Source organism: Marmota monax, unplaced genomic scaffold (genome assembly GCF_021218885.2).
Source record: "Marmota monax isolate L192 unplaced genomic scaffold, Marmota_monax_Labrador192_F-V1.1 WCK01_AAM20220418_F8-fsc00400, whole genome shotgun sequence".
In the NCBI taxonomy this organism is placed as follows: Eukaryota; Metazoa; Chordata; class Mammalia; order Rodentia; family Sciuridae; genus Marmota; species Marmota monax.
Window position 1 is genome coordinate 178,352 of NW_026692772.1, and position 14,466 is coordinate 192,817.

Here is a 14,466-nt window from a genome sequence, read left to right on the forward strand (position 1 = left end):
CAGTGGCCCTTGGGGGTGGGGCCCAACTCTATCCACTCTGCGATGCATGGTATATAATGATGACCTTATAATCAACGTCCTAAGTGCCGAGAGCCCCAAGTGAGGGCAGATGAACTGTCCCCTCCCCCATCCCGTCTGCTCCCTTTCCCATTCAACAAACAAACAAATAAACAAGGGAAAAAAAAAAACACACACTCCAAACACTGGAAAGCAGCAGGCCAAAGCTCTTCTGCTGCAATGTTGGGTGAAAAGTGGCTGCTGAGGCTGGTCAGGGTGCTGGTCAGGAACCCAGCCCCGGCCCTGTGCCTGGCTGGCCTGAAGTCCTCACTGCGTTCCCAAGAATGCCACAGGCAGGCCCCCAGCTCAGCAGGCTGAGGTTCCATGTGCATTTGGATAAGATTTAATGTCTTACAGTTGGTTCACTTATGCATTTGCAAAGATACTACTCTATTGGTACCCTTTGAGAAAAATTCTATAACCGCTTTTGCTAAGTCTACTGTTTATTTTATGAGAAATGACAGGCATTGCTAACTTCAAAATAAAATTATCTAAAATTTTAAGAATCCATTTTGTTCATTACTCTTGAGGAAATATCGGGAGTTACTCTCTAAATAGGCAGTATTCAATTTTTCTGGAAGGTCTCCTACGCGGTATCTAGTGGTGATTCTAAATCATATTACTAAAAGAATAGGGTTTGCCTCTTTCAAGGGGAGGGACACAGAGGAGCCCTTGGGGGGCTGCACGAGGCCACTAGACGTTTCACACCATCCCTTTAGGTCCGAGTGTGCACATTGATGCTAACTCACCCACAAGCAGGTGTCTAATGAGAACAGCTGATTCATTTAATGAAGGCTCCCAAGGCCTGGGTCTGACCTCAGGCAAGCAGTTCCACGTTCTGGCCCTGAGGTCAGTTACCTGGAGCGAGGCTCTCTGGGTTGGGAGGGCTCCGCGGATCCGGGGTGTTGGGAGGCGTCAGGGGGGCCTGCTGGGAGCCCCCTTCCAGGATGCTCCCATCCAGCTTCCCGTTCTGCATAGCGAGGCTGTGCTGCGTTGATGAAAGAAGAGTCTGTTGAGAACGCTCAAATGCGGGTCACCCTCCCTGGCACGGCGGAGCTTAGCACAGGCCATTGCTCCTGAGCATTCTCCTGTGCCCAACCCAGACCTGCCTGTAACGAGCCCTGCTGTGCACCAGGTCTGCCCCTGGGGCTTCACGTCCATCACTCAAGTTCAGGTGGAGCCTTCCTGTGAGGCCAGTGGCCGTGATTCCTGATGGGCACTAGTTGAATGATGTGGAGCTCTCTGGCCAAATACTGGGCTTAGGGTCTCTTATATTACCCTTGTATTTTGTAGCTGGGCTTTGGATTCTTTACTATGTAAAAATTTAAATATTATTATGAAATTTGAATAGTAGTTGCACATACCAAGTCCTCCCCCCACCAACAGAAGGAACAGTCACACTATAAATGCATGAATTTACAGAGGGAAAACTTTTAGAAAATAAAACACCTAAAAGAGATGGTTGTCTCAGGTTTTAAATGAATTATTTTGGTATTACAATTTGTATTTCTTCTATGGCAATGATATACTACCTTAAAACTTTGCATTTAAAAAGAGAAAAGCAGAAACTCTAATAGATTATGTACTCAGAAGTACAGCTGGGACTTACCCTTTTAACAAAGTATTTTCTTGATTATGTCTGAAAAACATGTATTTTGAAAAGAGGTGCCTAAGATCAAATCCAGAAAGAAAGATGTAGTGAAGAGCATGGCAGAGACTAACCCTGACCTTTGTTCTCTGTGAAATGTGTAGAAAACATTTACTAATGCCTTTTCATTTCTAAATTTATTAGATTTTGTGACAAATATGCCTTTACATTTTCATACTTATGTAACCTTACAAAAATTTAGTAATAAAAGTCTGTTTTGTCCTAAAATTCAAATACCACAAAGGCCATAAACTCGGCTCCTGGCCTGATCAATGGGGAAGGAAGGAAAGGTGTCCTGGCCTGCGTGCTCCAGCCGCCTGTGTACAGGTTCACCTCCACAGGGTCCAGAAGGCCTGGTTTCCCATCAATAATGGTAATCAATAGATAATCCATAGAGTGCCCCCTTGTTAGTATTGTGCACATCCCAACATGTCACCACGCATCCCACCACCACATGCAACTGTCACGCACCAACAAACAAAGGAAAACACCAAAGGTTCTGCTCCGTCCTCTTCGAGCTGCTTAGCTCTGGCTTGGAGCATTGTCGGTATAAAATGAGACGGTCATGAACGGTCACCTTGGTGTCACACGGATCCTCCGACTCACTACTTGCCTGTTCTAGAACCATACACTTCCAAGAAGAGCACTATTGAGCAAGAAGAGTTCAGTTCCAGGAGGTAGGACCTAGCTGTCTCTGCCTGAGGCTGACGTACACAGCAAAACATCAACCCTGTGAGCGTCTTCAGCGCTTCAGCCCTGCACACCCACTTGCACCCCGCCTCACTCCACCAACCATCACACGGGCACTGAAGATGGCCAAGGTGGCCTGGCACTCAGACCTGCCCATCGGGTCTCATCGCCATCGGTTCTGGAGCGTCCACCAGTCCTCCTGCTGAGAACTCCCAGGTGCATTCCCCGTGGCTCCGTGCACCCCCTCTGTGCATCCCCAGGGTCGGTCACTCTGTCCCTGCAGCCTCCCAGGTCTGTCCTCCCGAACTCCACCGTGTAGGTCTTGGTGTGTTTCGCTCATCACTCCTTGTCCCCTGGGAACAGGGTTCACCCATTCGCTTGCGCTGTTCAGGGCCGCGCGTGGAGTGTTTGCTGGAAATGTAATGAGCAAATCGTGCCCCACGTGTCCCTGGGGGCTATTTAAACACAAAGCCTCCTTCCCACTTAGGTCTTGGCCACATGCCGCGTTTCACACTCTTCCTCTGGGGTCACCTACATGTCCCTGCCACTCAGGCTCTTCTGGGGTCACCTGCCTCCTGTCTGAGTCCCAGGAGCGCTGCTCCCTCAGGGGGCCTGGGCGAGGTGCTTCCGAGCGCGGCCTGAGTCCTTCCTACAGGCTGCTCCCTGCTGGCGACCAGTGAAAGGCAGAGTGGCCAGTCCCAGGTCCCACCCTTCCCTGGCGGTCTGCAGCACCCTCCTGGGTCTGCTCCCTGCCTGCAGACGCCCCTCCTTCCCAGCTGCTTCCTCCCATCTCTTCTCAGTCATCCCACGCCCCAAGTTCCGCCGGAGGCTGTCTCCAAGCCTCTGCCTTCCCTCTGACCATCCTCACCCCCAGGCCACTCCACACCAGCTCAGCACAGCGTTTTGTTCCTGCATCTGTGTCACCTGTGTCACGTTGGGTCCCCAACTGGTCCATAGTCTGGTTTGAATCTAACAGAGCCCAGTCATTATTTTTCCTTTGCTCTATGATAAAGTTTCGCTTAAACACGACTTTTGATAATCAATTGCTAAAGGCAAAGCACTGTCACATACACACATACACACAACGCTTTGCAGTTTGAGTTTAGATCCTGAGTGTTCAGCTTAATTGACTAGTTTTTTTTTTAACTTCTGAATCTATAATACCCATTAAAGTGGAAAGTTCAGGCCAAATTTTAAATAAAAGCACAGCTGAGGTGAATACAGGACACTCCAATGCACAGTGGAGAGGTGAGCGCCTTCTCTGACCACCAGTGATCTCCTAGGGTACAGGTCTAACCTTCTCCCCTCCCCGGGGACTGACAGTGGACAGGAAGTCACTCACCTCTCCCCATCAGTCCCTGTTATCAGGAGATGCCTGGACCCCACTGCCACTGCTACACCCAAGGGAGAGCCTCTACGGTCAGGAGGGACCGCCTCAGCTAGCCCCGGCCTCACACTACAGCATCCCAGGTCATCTGTGGTTCCCTGCACAAGAGCTGGACACAGGAAAATGCATCTCTCTATGTCTTAGGTAAGCTGACCGTGGACAATTTAAAGCTGGAAGTGCATCTTATAGGTCACAAACTTGTAAGGTTTATTTTTGGCACTGGGTATTGAATCCAGGGATGCTTCACCACAGAGCCACGCCCCAGCCCTTTTTATTTTTTATTTTGACACAGGACCTTGCTAAGTTGCTGAGGTTGGCCTTGAACTTGCAACCCTCCTGCCTCAGCTTCCTGAGTCCTGGGATTACAGGCGCGTGTTACCACATCCAGCATGAGCATGTGACTTAAAATGTGACATGGTGTCTGTTAAAACATCATTGGGAAAAAGTGGGATTCTTTTGGGTGTGTTCTGTACTTTGTGCCAAATACATAGAAGCCATTTTTTGAACAAAATAAATATATATTCAGAATCCCAGTTTATGTAGTAGGGTCTCATTTCAAAATGAGTTTTCATGGTGTGCCGGCATTTCTCAAGAGTCCTGGAGATCTGGAGATGTCGGAAACAGAGGGAAGGTCTTCATCTGACTCACCCTCTGTCTCGTGGCCTGGTGCTGTTTTCCTCGTGTTCTTCCCGTGCCTTAGTCCAAGAAGTAAGGCAGTTCAAAACGGGCTCAGGCAGCCTGCGGTGTTTCTCCACTTCTTTTCACAAACACACATTCCTGTATTTATTATCTGTATCCCAGAAAGTAAATGTGGTTTGAATTTGCCAGTGGCCCTCAGTAGGAGCATAAGCTCAAAGCTGAATTCATGCCTTTTGTTTTTAAAATAATATTTGCTGTTTGAATAAATAGAATTGATTGTGAAGGATTTGATTTGGATTTTCAACAGTGTGAGGTCCTAAACGTCAGACTAAAATAGGGTCACAGGGGTGATAATTAGATCATGATTTTGACAATACTATAGCTCAAGGGAAGCATAAAGTGTGTTCCAGAAAGTGGTTGATACATTAGACTGACATGTGTGACATACAAAGATGGTTCAAGGACCGATCGCAAGCTCACAGTTACTTTCTGTCAGTGGTATTTGGTTTCTTCCTTACTAGATGGAAGCTGTGTTTACTTTGTTTAATTAATTAATTAGTATCATTACTTTTGTAAGGGGGATTGAACCCCAGGGTACTTTACCACTGAGCCACACCCTCAAACCTTTGTATATTTTTATTTTGATACAGGGTCTTGCTAAGTTGCATAGGTCCTTGCTAAGTTGCTGAGACTTTCCTTGAACTTGTGATCCTCCTGCCTCAGCCTCCCGAGCCGCAGGGATCCCAGGTTTGGGCCACTGTGCCCAGCTATCTATCTGTGCTTGAACTTCCCACATAGTACCTAGAACGTAGCAGGGGCTCTGTAGATGTTGGCCACAGTGTAAATGCATAAGTGGGGCTTGACATGGAGGAACACAGCTGTCAGCACACCCGTGGCATTTTTGAAGGTGCCCCCAGTCGCCACTGCACCTGAGGAGCACTCACCCTGGGAAGTGGCTGGTGTCTGTCTGTTTAGGGTACCCACAGGTCTCACGCAAGGTCAGAGGCCGCGCATTGTTCCTGTCAGAAGGCATCTTAGGGAGCGGTTTCCTCATTTTACAGATGAGGAAACAAATCCAGAAAGGCAAAGAAGCTTCAAATTAACTGCAGATCACAGGCCGGTGGCAGAGGCAGGAGGGCCGCCTGCTCCAGGCAAGGCTGAGCCCTGGGAGCTGGCCTTCAGGCTTCAGAGCTTCCCAAATGACACTCTCATCATTCCTAGAGAGAGTCCCTCTCATCAGATTCTAAGTGGGTTCCTCAATTCAGTGCAAAGGGACTCTGGGCTGCTTACTGCGGAGTTATTTACCAGCATTTGGTTGCTTATTTCAGCCTCTTTGGGGCCGTTGTATCCAACAGTGCCCAGTTTTCTAGGAAGAGCGATGATTTCTCACAGCGTGTCCGGATGTTTGGGTGTCCAGAACACTGCCCCTGGAGCCAATGCAGATGCTGGTGACCCGAGTACATGGGCCCAGAGGGAACTTTCCTGTCTCATGGCCCCTTCCTCCAGACCTGTGGTCAGCACACCGTCCGTGGAGATGAGGAGGAAGTTAAGCAGACTGGCGTTGTTCCTTCTCCAGATGCCTAATGTGCAGGCCATTTTTCAAGATGTTCCTAAGGCACCTTATTATTCCTAACCAGGCTCTAAGGTGGAATGGGGGTCCCTCTTCAGCACCCACAGTGTGAGCACAGGCACTTTCTGACGTGAGGACACTGTGCATTGTCACAGTGGACGTGGCGTCACGTGGCTCTGTCAGCCCATCAAGTGGTCCTTCACAACTGGTATGCTGCAGTTGGGCATGACTTGAAGTCCACTGGAACTCACAACCAAGTTGGGTTGAATCCAAGCTTGCTGAAGAGTGCTCATTAACGTGAAAAACATCTCGTTACCATCGTGTGTTTCTGTGCGGTGCTGGGGATTGAACGAGGTCTCATTCATGCTCTACCACTGAGCTCACCCCTGGGTCCCTGGTCCCTCACCCCTGGGTAAATTAAATTTTTAACTTAAAATGTTTTAAGAACATAGCAAAGTGAAGAGAAACTTGAGGAATTAATGAGATGTGGTTTATGGGTATAGATATTGCATTCTATATTTGTTTTAGTAATTCTGGTAAAAGAACCTAGTAGATCAGTCTGCTCAAAACAAGTGGCCATCCATCCACAACCTGCTGGAGAGGCAGGTGGGAGCATTCATAAATCTGCAGGTGGACCGCAGACCTTCCCAACTCTGGAAGGAGACTACCACAGGAAGTGTCCAGGTTAAGTCTTCAGGTAGACTGCAGCCCTTCCATCTCCAGGTGACTTAGCACAGGTGGTATTCAGGTAAGCCTGCAGGTAGACAGCAGACCCCCAAATCTAGGAGGAGATCTAACATGGGTGGTGTCCAGGTAAGCCAGCAGGTAGACTGCAGACCCCCAGCTCCAGGAGGAGACCTAGCACAGGTGGTATCCAGGTAAGCCAGCAGGTAGACTGCAGACCCCCAGCTCCAGGAGACCTAGCCATGGAGCACCTTTGTTGTGGTCCCCACTGTCCCTCCCATGGTTTCTCTGACTCTTTGTGCCTGGTAGTTGAGAGTTCCTTCCTCAGCAATTGCTCTAATGGCGTGTCGGGGACGATAGTGTCGCCACAATAGGTAAGGCAGGGCTGCATTAGTTAATTTGTTATCAGCTTTCAGCTGGGCAAACCTTTGTCTAGAGTTGTGTCGGCTGTGGTTTTGTCACTGACTGGCACCAAGCTTCCCTACAGGATGTGGACAAGTGCTGAGAGTAGCCCTGGGTCGGTGGCTCCCAGAGTCTTGGGGGCAGGGGTAGGGCATTTAGCCAGACTGTGCTTGTCCTCGCTTTGGGGATCACTGTGTGCTTGGAATGTGTTTGCATCCCAAACATTCAACTGGTGGCGATAAGACCCTGGAAACTTTTAGCCCTGCTTCTCCCCACTCCCTCACCCTTGCTTTGCCGAAAGAAACGAGCTCCTGGTGCCAAGTCTGCAGGTCACAATGTCCCTATTGAACCCAAGCTTGCTCACACCATATATAATGCTTCTTTTGTTTCTCCACCTAAGGTATTCATTACCACAAAAAACAACGTCTCACAGATTCAACTGGAAGAAAGTATGTAGAGCAACCTGTTTGGGAGTCTAGTGAGGCAGGCACACGTGGCCCACTGGTTTAGACAGCAGCGTCAGTTATACCTACGTTTCTTTGTACTTTAGTTTCATACTGGAAGTTCTCAAACGTGTACTTGTCAGACCTTCTCTGACGCATCTTAAACAGCCTGGCGCCGCGATTGCCGAGGTGGGATAACTCCTCCACCATGATGTCTCTGGGGACGCTGACCTTCTTGCCCAGGTCCATGCTGCCTGCATCTGCAACACAAGGTGCACATGCATGAAAACCTGCAGGGAGTGTCCCTGCTCTGGGCTCTAGAGCCACGCCTGCTGCTGCCCGGGACCGAGGTGCGGCTCTGCAATGGCAGCCCTGGGGAAACCCTGCCCGGCTCCTGACTACCTGCAGGAGTCCGGATGCGTCACTAACTTTCTCACCTCTGAAGGGTGCCTAGTAATAGTGATGATGAGTCCTCACAGGCTTGATATGAGAAGGGAGCGGGAGGCTTCCTGCAAGCCCTGGTGTGGGGCTGGCCAGCAGAGCGGGTGGAGCAGAGCGCGCTGTCCTTGCTGCAGGCACAGTGTGGCCTTGTCATATGGGGTGCTCTGACAGTGCCCTTCACAGCCGTCCTAACAGGCCGCTTTTCTCCCCGCCCCCTGTGTTTTTGTGCCAGCTCGAGCCGTGCCAAGCCCACTGCGGGCTCCCAGGGCAGCTCCCGGTCGCCTCTGGCAGCCCCTCCCCTGGAGTCTCCTCTGAAGTTGTCCCTGCCTTGCACGTTCCCATGACACAGAATCCCTCTATGGTCTGAGCTCTCTCTGGGTTTCAGTGCTGTGCCCTCAGTATCTCTAGGGTGTAGTGCTGTGTCCTTAGTAAGCGAGTGTCAGTCCCAGCTCTAATAAGCTTTTCCTACATCCAAAGACATTGAACTCTTCCACCTGCTTCTTGAGTCAGGAGCACAGTTTGGCACAGCCGACTGCAGGCTGCTATTTAAGGCACAGGAAGAAAAATGATTTTGTTGAAGCAACGTCGTCAGATGGTGAGACACATAGACCTTGATTCTGAGGTCTTCGGTAGTGCTTAGGGTGAGACAACAGACTTATTTATTAGATATGCCCCATTTTGCTTTGAAAAAGCTACTTTATATTTTGAGACCACATTGAGGAGCGCTCCACCAGTTATCAGAGTCATAATAATATTAGGACTTCTACTTCTGGGAAGGTGGAGATGCCTTTCCCAGCCCGTCTGGAAGGCCTACTGACAGCTGAGATGTTGCAGATAAAGCACTACACACCATGAAGCACGGAGGGGAGGCAGCTGTGCCGGGCGGGACCCGGGAGGGGCAGGGGTGGATTCTCTGTGTTTTTCTAGCCCCAACCACCTGGGCCCTGCAGCTGAGGTCAGAGAGCCTTCGCACCAGCCCAGGGCTAGGAGGTGTTAGAGTCTGTAAACAAGTCTGGATGGCGCCTGGCATTTTGCAGAGGGAGTGGTTTGTGAAGTCACGCCAGCGAGCCATTAAGTGTGGAGATTCCTGATTGGTTGACTGCTGTATCTAGTTTATGCTAATTAGATAAGCTGCGTGGAATGTATAAATACCCCTCCTGTCCTGCAATAAAGGGCTCCCACTCCTGCTGTATCCATGTACACAAGTTGCTCGTCACCTCCCGGTTATTCTGCTGCAGCCGGACTGCGGCAAGGAGGAAGAGGACTTAGCAAGGCAACGGGACACTGTAACAAAGGCCTCTCTCAGTAACGCACCAGGAGACCCTGACCTCACCCTCCAGGGCCACCATGTCCACAAGGAGAGCCAGAGTTTTGTTCTGAAATCAGGAGGCTGAGCTGAAGCTGGGACAGTCCTCATGGCCAGTACCAAACTCTGCCTCCCTGTGATGTGTGCAGCCTGTGAGAGCCCACCCTCCATCCACCCGGAAGTAACGAGGAGACCTGAGCTGGAGCCGCCCCCAGCAGGGAGCCCCAGCTCCCACCCGACCCTGTGCCAGCAGCCCCTGTCACAGTGAGAACAGAAGAAAGGGCAGTGCCCGTGCGTCCCCAGGGAGGGCAGGAAGAGCCTGCAGAAGAGGGGCAGGCCAAGCGGAGAGCCAGGGCATCACCCCTTCCTGGGGGGCCAGCGTCGAGCTGCACAGGGAGCACACACTCACCCTGAAGTCTCTGCGTGTGCAGCAGAGCGCGGGGAGCTGCTCCGTGTCTGCGAACCCCTGAAAAACTGGGCAGCAATACAGAAACGGGCCATTTCAATATTTAGTTCTAGAGTCGAAATAGCAAGTGTCCTTTAGATTAGAAATATAATAAAAAAGGACAGAGATGGTATTCCTGAATTAGTTTGTTGTAAAACCAAGAGAAAGGGGAATCTGTCTCCAAGTGCGTCTGAAAAGGACCCAGTTAGCAGAGAAAGAGCAGGACACTAATATGGAAAATCAAAGTCCAGGCTTTGCCAATCCAGCCTTTTCTACAACTACGCACTCTGTCGTGGGATTACCTATTACAAATAATGCTTTGGGGGCTGCAGTTGTGGCTCAGTGGCAGAGCGCTTGCCTGGCACATGTAAGGCACTGGGTTTGATCCTCAGAACCACATTAAAAATAAATAAATAGAATGAAGGTATTGTGTCCATCTATAGCTAAAAAAAAATATTTTAAAATGCTTTTAAACAAAATTAAGATTTTCCTGAGAAACCGTCCCAACAGGATATTCTCAGAAACTAGCCAACACTCCAAGAAGCAGCCGCCAGGGACACAGAGGTTGAGTCGGTCCTCCCGGGCAGGCCTGCCTCCTCACACCGGGCCTCCGACCTCAACAAGAGGCCAGAGCAGGCCCTACTTCCGCTGGCTCCATCCCCTGCTGCTGCCAGTTGGAGCAACGTGAAGGACAGTGTGCAGGAGAGTGGTTCCGGGTGTTGCTGGTGGAATAAGTTTGACTCTCGAGGGCCACGAGACAGAAGCCAGAGGTGTGTCTATCAATTCCCTCTTCCAACAGCCCTGTCGTGGTCACACCACCAGTGCTTCTAAGAGGACCTTGTGACCTAGGTGATCACCACCACCTGGCCCTGGAGGTCGACGACAGTCTCCGGGCCACTGTGGATGGAGGCGGGGACGCGACCTGGGAGGACAGGAGCCAGCAGGGTGCTTTGCTGGCAGATGTGCCAGGGCTGCTCTGCCTGCTGAGGGGATCAGACTGTGCAGGCACCACTGGCGAGTCCTGGTAGAACGTGGGGCCAGGCTCTGCACCAAGCCCACCCCAGGGCCTGTGGACCTCCTGGGAACCTCCCCCGTGCCACCAGGGGACTCGCTCTGGTCTTGTGCCGCGCTCAGCAGGCCCAGTTTCTGCCTGGCTCCTCTCACTGACTGACTGAGGTCTAAAATGCAGATTGAGGCTAGAGTCCCAGCAAGGGTGAGACCCAGAAGCCAGGGAGGGGGATCCTCAAAGGGGAAGAGGAGCAGACAGAAGAGGAATTTGAGATCGCATTTACCCCCATGGCCTGCACCTTTGAGTCCATAGGAAAGTCACTCCCCTCTGGCAGTGTGCCAATGTCACTCATGCTACCGTGGGAGGAAAGTTACCACGGGAGCCACAGGGAGCCTACGGCCTCCAGGGAGGGCACCTGGAGAAAGGAGCCGCTGTCAAGGCCCGTGTCTGTGACAATCTCTGCACCGGAGAGGAGAAGCAGGCAGAAAGGAGGAGGAGGAGTCACGCTAAGGACTGACTGCCCACTCTTCTTATTAATCAGGCCACCCCCTCCTTGACCCTTCTGCCTCCTGCTCCAGCGTCCACCAGGTCTGGCAGGCGTTTGCGCGTCTTGGGTCAGAAGCACTGGAAGATGCATGCAGGAACATGTGGAACCAGTGCTGGTTCGCAGGCGTCCACGGACGACGGTCGAGGGATCTGTGAGCCAGTGTCACTCACCGTGGACACAGCGGTATTAAAATTAAATTATGTGAGCATAACAATTAAACAAATTCCACCAAGAACAAGCAGTAGGGGGCTTGTGGCTCAACAGTAGAGCGCTTGCCTAGCATGTGCAAGGCCCTGGGTTCAATCCTCAGCACCATATAAAAATAAATTTAAAAAATAAAGGTACTGAAACTTCAACTAAAAAATAAATATTAAAAATGAAGAACAAGCAGTAATAAACAGTATCATCTCAGGATTCTTCTGCCACTTTTTCCAAGAGGGAAGCTCGTGGGATGACTTACGTCTATTGCATCTGCCTGGGGAAGCAGGTGTTTGCTCTGCTGTTGTGCAGCAGAGGATACTAGAGTGAGCCAGTGTCCCCTGAACCCACATCTGCATGTGCTGCGTCTTTGATGGCAGCTTGAGTTAGACACGAGGAGTATTCACACCACAGAATCTGCACAACTGCACAAATCAAGGTATTTTCTACCAGACACTCAGCTGTTAAATATTGGCAGCACAGAGTTGGACACACCATGAATACTGGGTATATGTTGAGTCAACACAGTGAAAGACAAGCAACACAATCAACCTGCCGAGGTTGTCCTCTTTCCCTTCCTGGATCTGGAACGGCAGCCGGATGGATATCTAGGACCACCGTGGGCTGGGAAGGAGGACCTCTCACTCACTCCTCCAAAGTCAAAGGCACAGTGCCAGGAAGGTCTGGGGCTGCAGCCCTCGGTCACACATGTGACTCTCCAACTGTGGGAGGGCCACTGTGTGCTGGGGATCCAGGCCTGTCCCTCCTGTCACTCCTCCACCTTCACCTTCAGGGGACAAGGTCACTGTGTGCTGGGGATCCAGGCCTGTCCCTCCTGTCACTCCTCCACCTTCACCTTCAGGGGACAGGGTCACTGTGTGCTGGGGATCCAGGTCTGTCCCTCCTGTCACTCCTCCACCTTCACCTTCCAGGGGACAGGGTCACTGTGTGCTGGGATCCAGGTCTGTCCCTCCTGTCACTCACTGCCCCACCCTCCCAGGGGCGAGGGCCACTGTTTATTGGGATCCAGGCCTGTCCCTCCTGTCACTCCTCCACCTTCACCTTCCAGGGGACAGGGCCACTGTGTGCTGGGGATCCAGGCCTGTCCCTCCTGTCACTCCTCCACCTTCACCTTCCAGGGGACAGGGCCACTGTGTGCTGGGGATCCAGGTCTGTCCCTCCTGTCACTCACTGCCCCACCCTCCCAGGGGCGAGGGCCACTGTGTGCTGGGATCCAGGTCTGTCCCTCCTGTCACTCACTGCCCCACCCTCCCAGGGGCGAGGGCCACTGTGGGTAAAGATCTATGCCTCTCACTCATTTCTGAGTCTTCCTGTATGGCATGCTGTCCCTGAGCACAGAGATCCCACGTTCTGCCCTCCTCTGCCCATAAATGGACACCCTGTGTGGGGTCTGAAGGCGTGTTCATCTTTGCTTGGTAAGTTACAGCTCCAACCCCAGCTACTCATGCTGCCCTCGTGCCTTTCAGGTTGTGTTTGTGGCATTAGGTCATCTGTTGAGAATAATATGGTCAAGCATGCTTCACTACTGATGTCAGCCACAGTGGTCAGCACTGAGGTCGGTCAGTGGATCCAATCTGCACTTTACACTGACGTCCGCCTGCAGTTATCTGGAGGACAAAAGACCTTTCAAACAGCCCCCCATTGATGCCTGGCTTCAGCAGTCCTGACATGGGAAAGAAGAGGTGAGCCCTGGCAGGCGGCTGTGTTGTGGGCGTGTTGACTTAATTAGAAGCCTGATGGAGGCACAGAGATCGGGCCTGTGCTTGTGTAGGACACTTTCATCGTCCACAGGAAGACAGATAGATATATTATACAGCTGGGCGCAGTTGCCACACTAGTAATCGCAGCAACTCAGGAGGCTGAGGCAGGAGGATCACAAGTTCAAAGCCAGCCTCAGCAACTTTACAAGAACCTAAGCAACTTAGTGAGACTCTGTATCAAAATAAAAATATAAAAAGGACTGGGAATGTGGCTCAGTGGTTAATGCTCCTGAGTTCAATCCCTGGTACAAGAAAGAAAGAAAGAAGGCAGGCAGGAAGGATGGAAGGAGGAAGAGGAAAGAAAGAAAAGATATATCGTGCATAATACAACATAGTATATAATATATATAACATTAAAATCACAGTCTAGACTACGATTCAGAATAATGCCTGATAAGATTCTAATTGATAAAATTTACTGACAATTTTTTTCTAGATAAAAAGATTTAAGAACCCACCTGGATTTTTTATTTTCCTATTTCATGTATCTTTGTCTTAATTTGACTTTTCAGACTATTTTACAAAATCTTTGGAAATTTGCCATTGATGAAAACACTAGTGCTGCATAAACCCCTAAGCGTTTAAGAAATGAGTAACCAATGTGTGGAATTACACAGACAGAACCATCAGCTACTGTGACAGAATCCAAATGCAACCAGAGAGAACTATATCAGAACTATATTAGACCCGAGAAAGACCGGAGAGAACAGCTGGGACGAGGCTCGCAGTTTGGGCTTTGTAGTAAAGCAGGATTGGGCCGGTCCTCTGGGACCAGTGTCCTGGGTGCCCTGTCAAGTCCGATGCTCAGGAAGCCTGAGTCCACCAGGTGTGACTGTTGGCCAGGCTCAGATACCCAGGTGTGCTGCCGGCTCTGGCTTCTCTTGGTTTTATGCGAAGGCTGATGTGGAAAGGTAAACCCCACAGAGGAAGACTCCCGAAACTGTCCACGGACTCCTCTTCTGTCCCTCCAGCATTTCACCTTTGACCCCAGGTAGGTGAGGCTGTCCTGGTGTCCTTGCTTGAAGGTTGAAGGTGTGATTCACTCTCCCAAGACACTCGTGCAGAGAAAGGCTGCTGGGGAGTCTTTCCTCAGAAGTCTGAGCCTGGACTCCATTTTCCAAAGGGCCCTGGGACTTGGGTCAACACTGCGGTCTCCTTGCACTGGTGGAGAGGGTGGCTGAGGCCTGACTGCCAAGCCACTCAGGAGTCGGAATCTGGG

At 50.9% G+C, this 14,466-nt stretch overlaps 2 protein-coding genes across 4 annotated transcripts in view; one reads left to right on the top strand and one right to left on the bottom strand.

Annotated features, from left to right (window-relative positions):
- The window catches only part of Myoz2 (myozenin 2), a 32,505-nt gene that overhangs the window by 14,365 nt on the left and 3,674 nt on the right, over positions 1-14,466 (bottom strand). Inside the window, exons 1-3 of one of the 2 annotated variants that reach the window (XM_046447125.2) lie at positions 7,958-8,108; positions 7,611-7,780; positions 916-1,045 (exon numbers count right to left, since the gene is read on the bottom strand). In XM_046447125.2, the coding sequence (XP_046303081.1) occupies positions 916-1,045; positions 7,611-7,769 (289 nt within the window). In that variant the 5' untranslated portion in view covers positions 7,770-7,780; positions 7,958-8,108. Of the gene's footprint in view, positions 1-915; positions 1,046-7,610; positions 7,781-7,957; positions 8,109-14,466 lie in introns of those variants that run through there. The other variant, XM_046447123.2, reaches the window with a different exon arrangement.
- The window catches only part of LOC131424264 (uncharacterized), a 33,632-nt gene continuing 31,976 nt past the window's right edge, over positions 12,811-14,466 (top strand). For both annotated transcript variants that reach the window (XR_009226994.1, XM_058580125.1), the window contains exon 1: positions 12,811-14,238. The gene's annotated coding sequence lies outside the window, so the exon portion shown is untranslated. The remainder of the gene's footprint in view (positions 14,239-14,466) is intronic.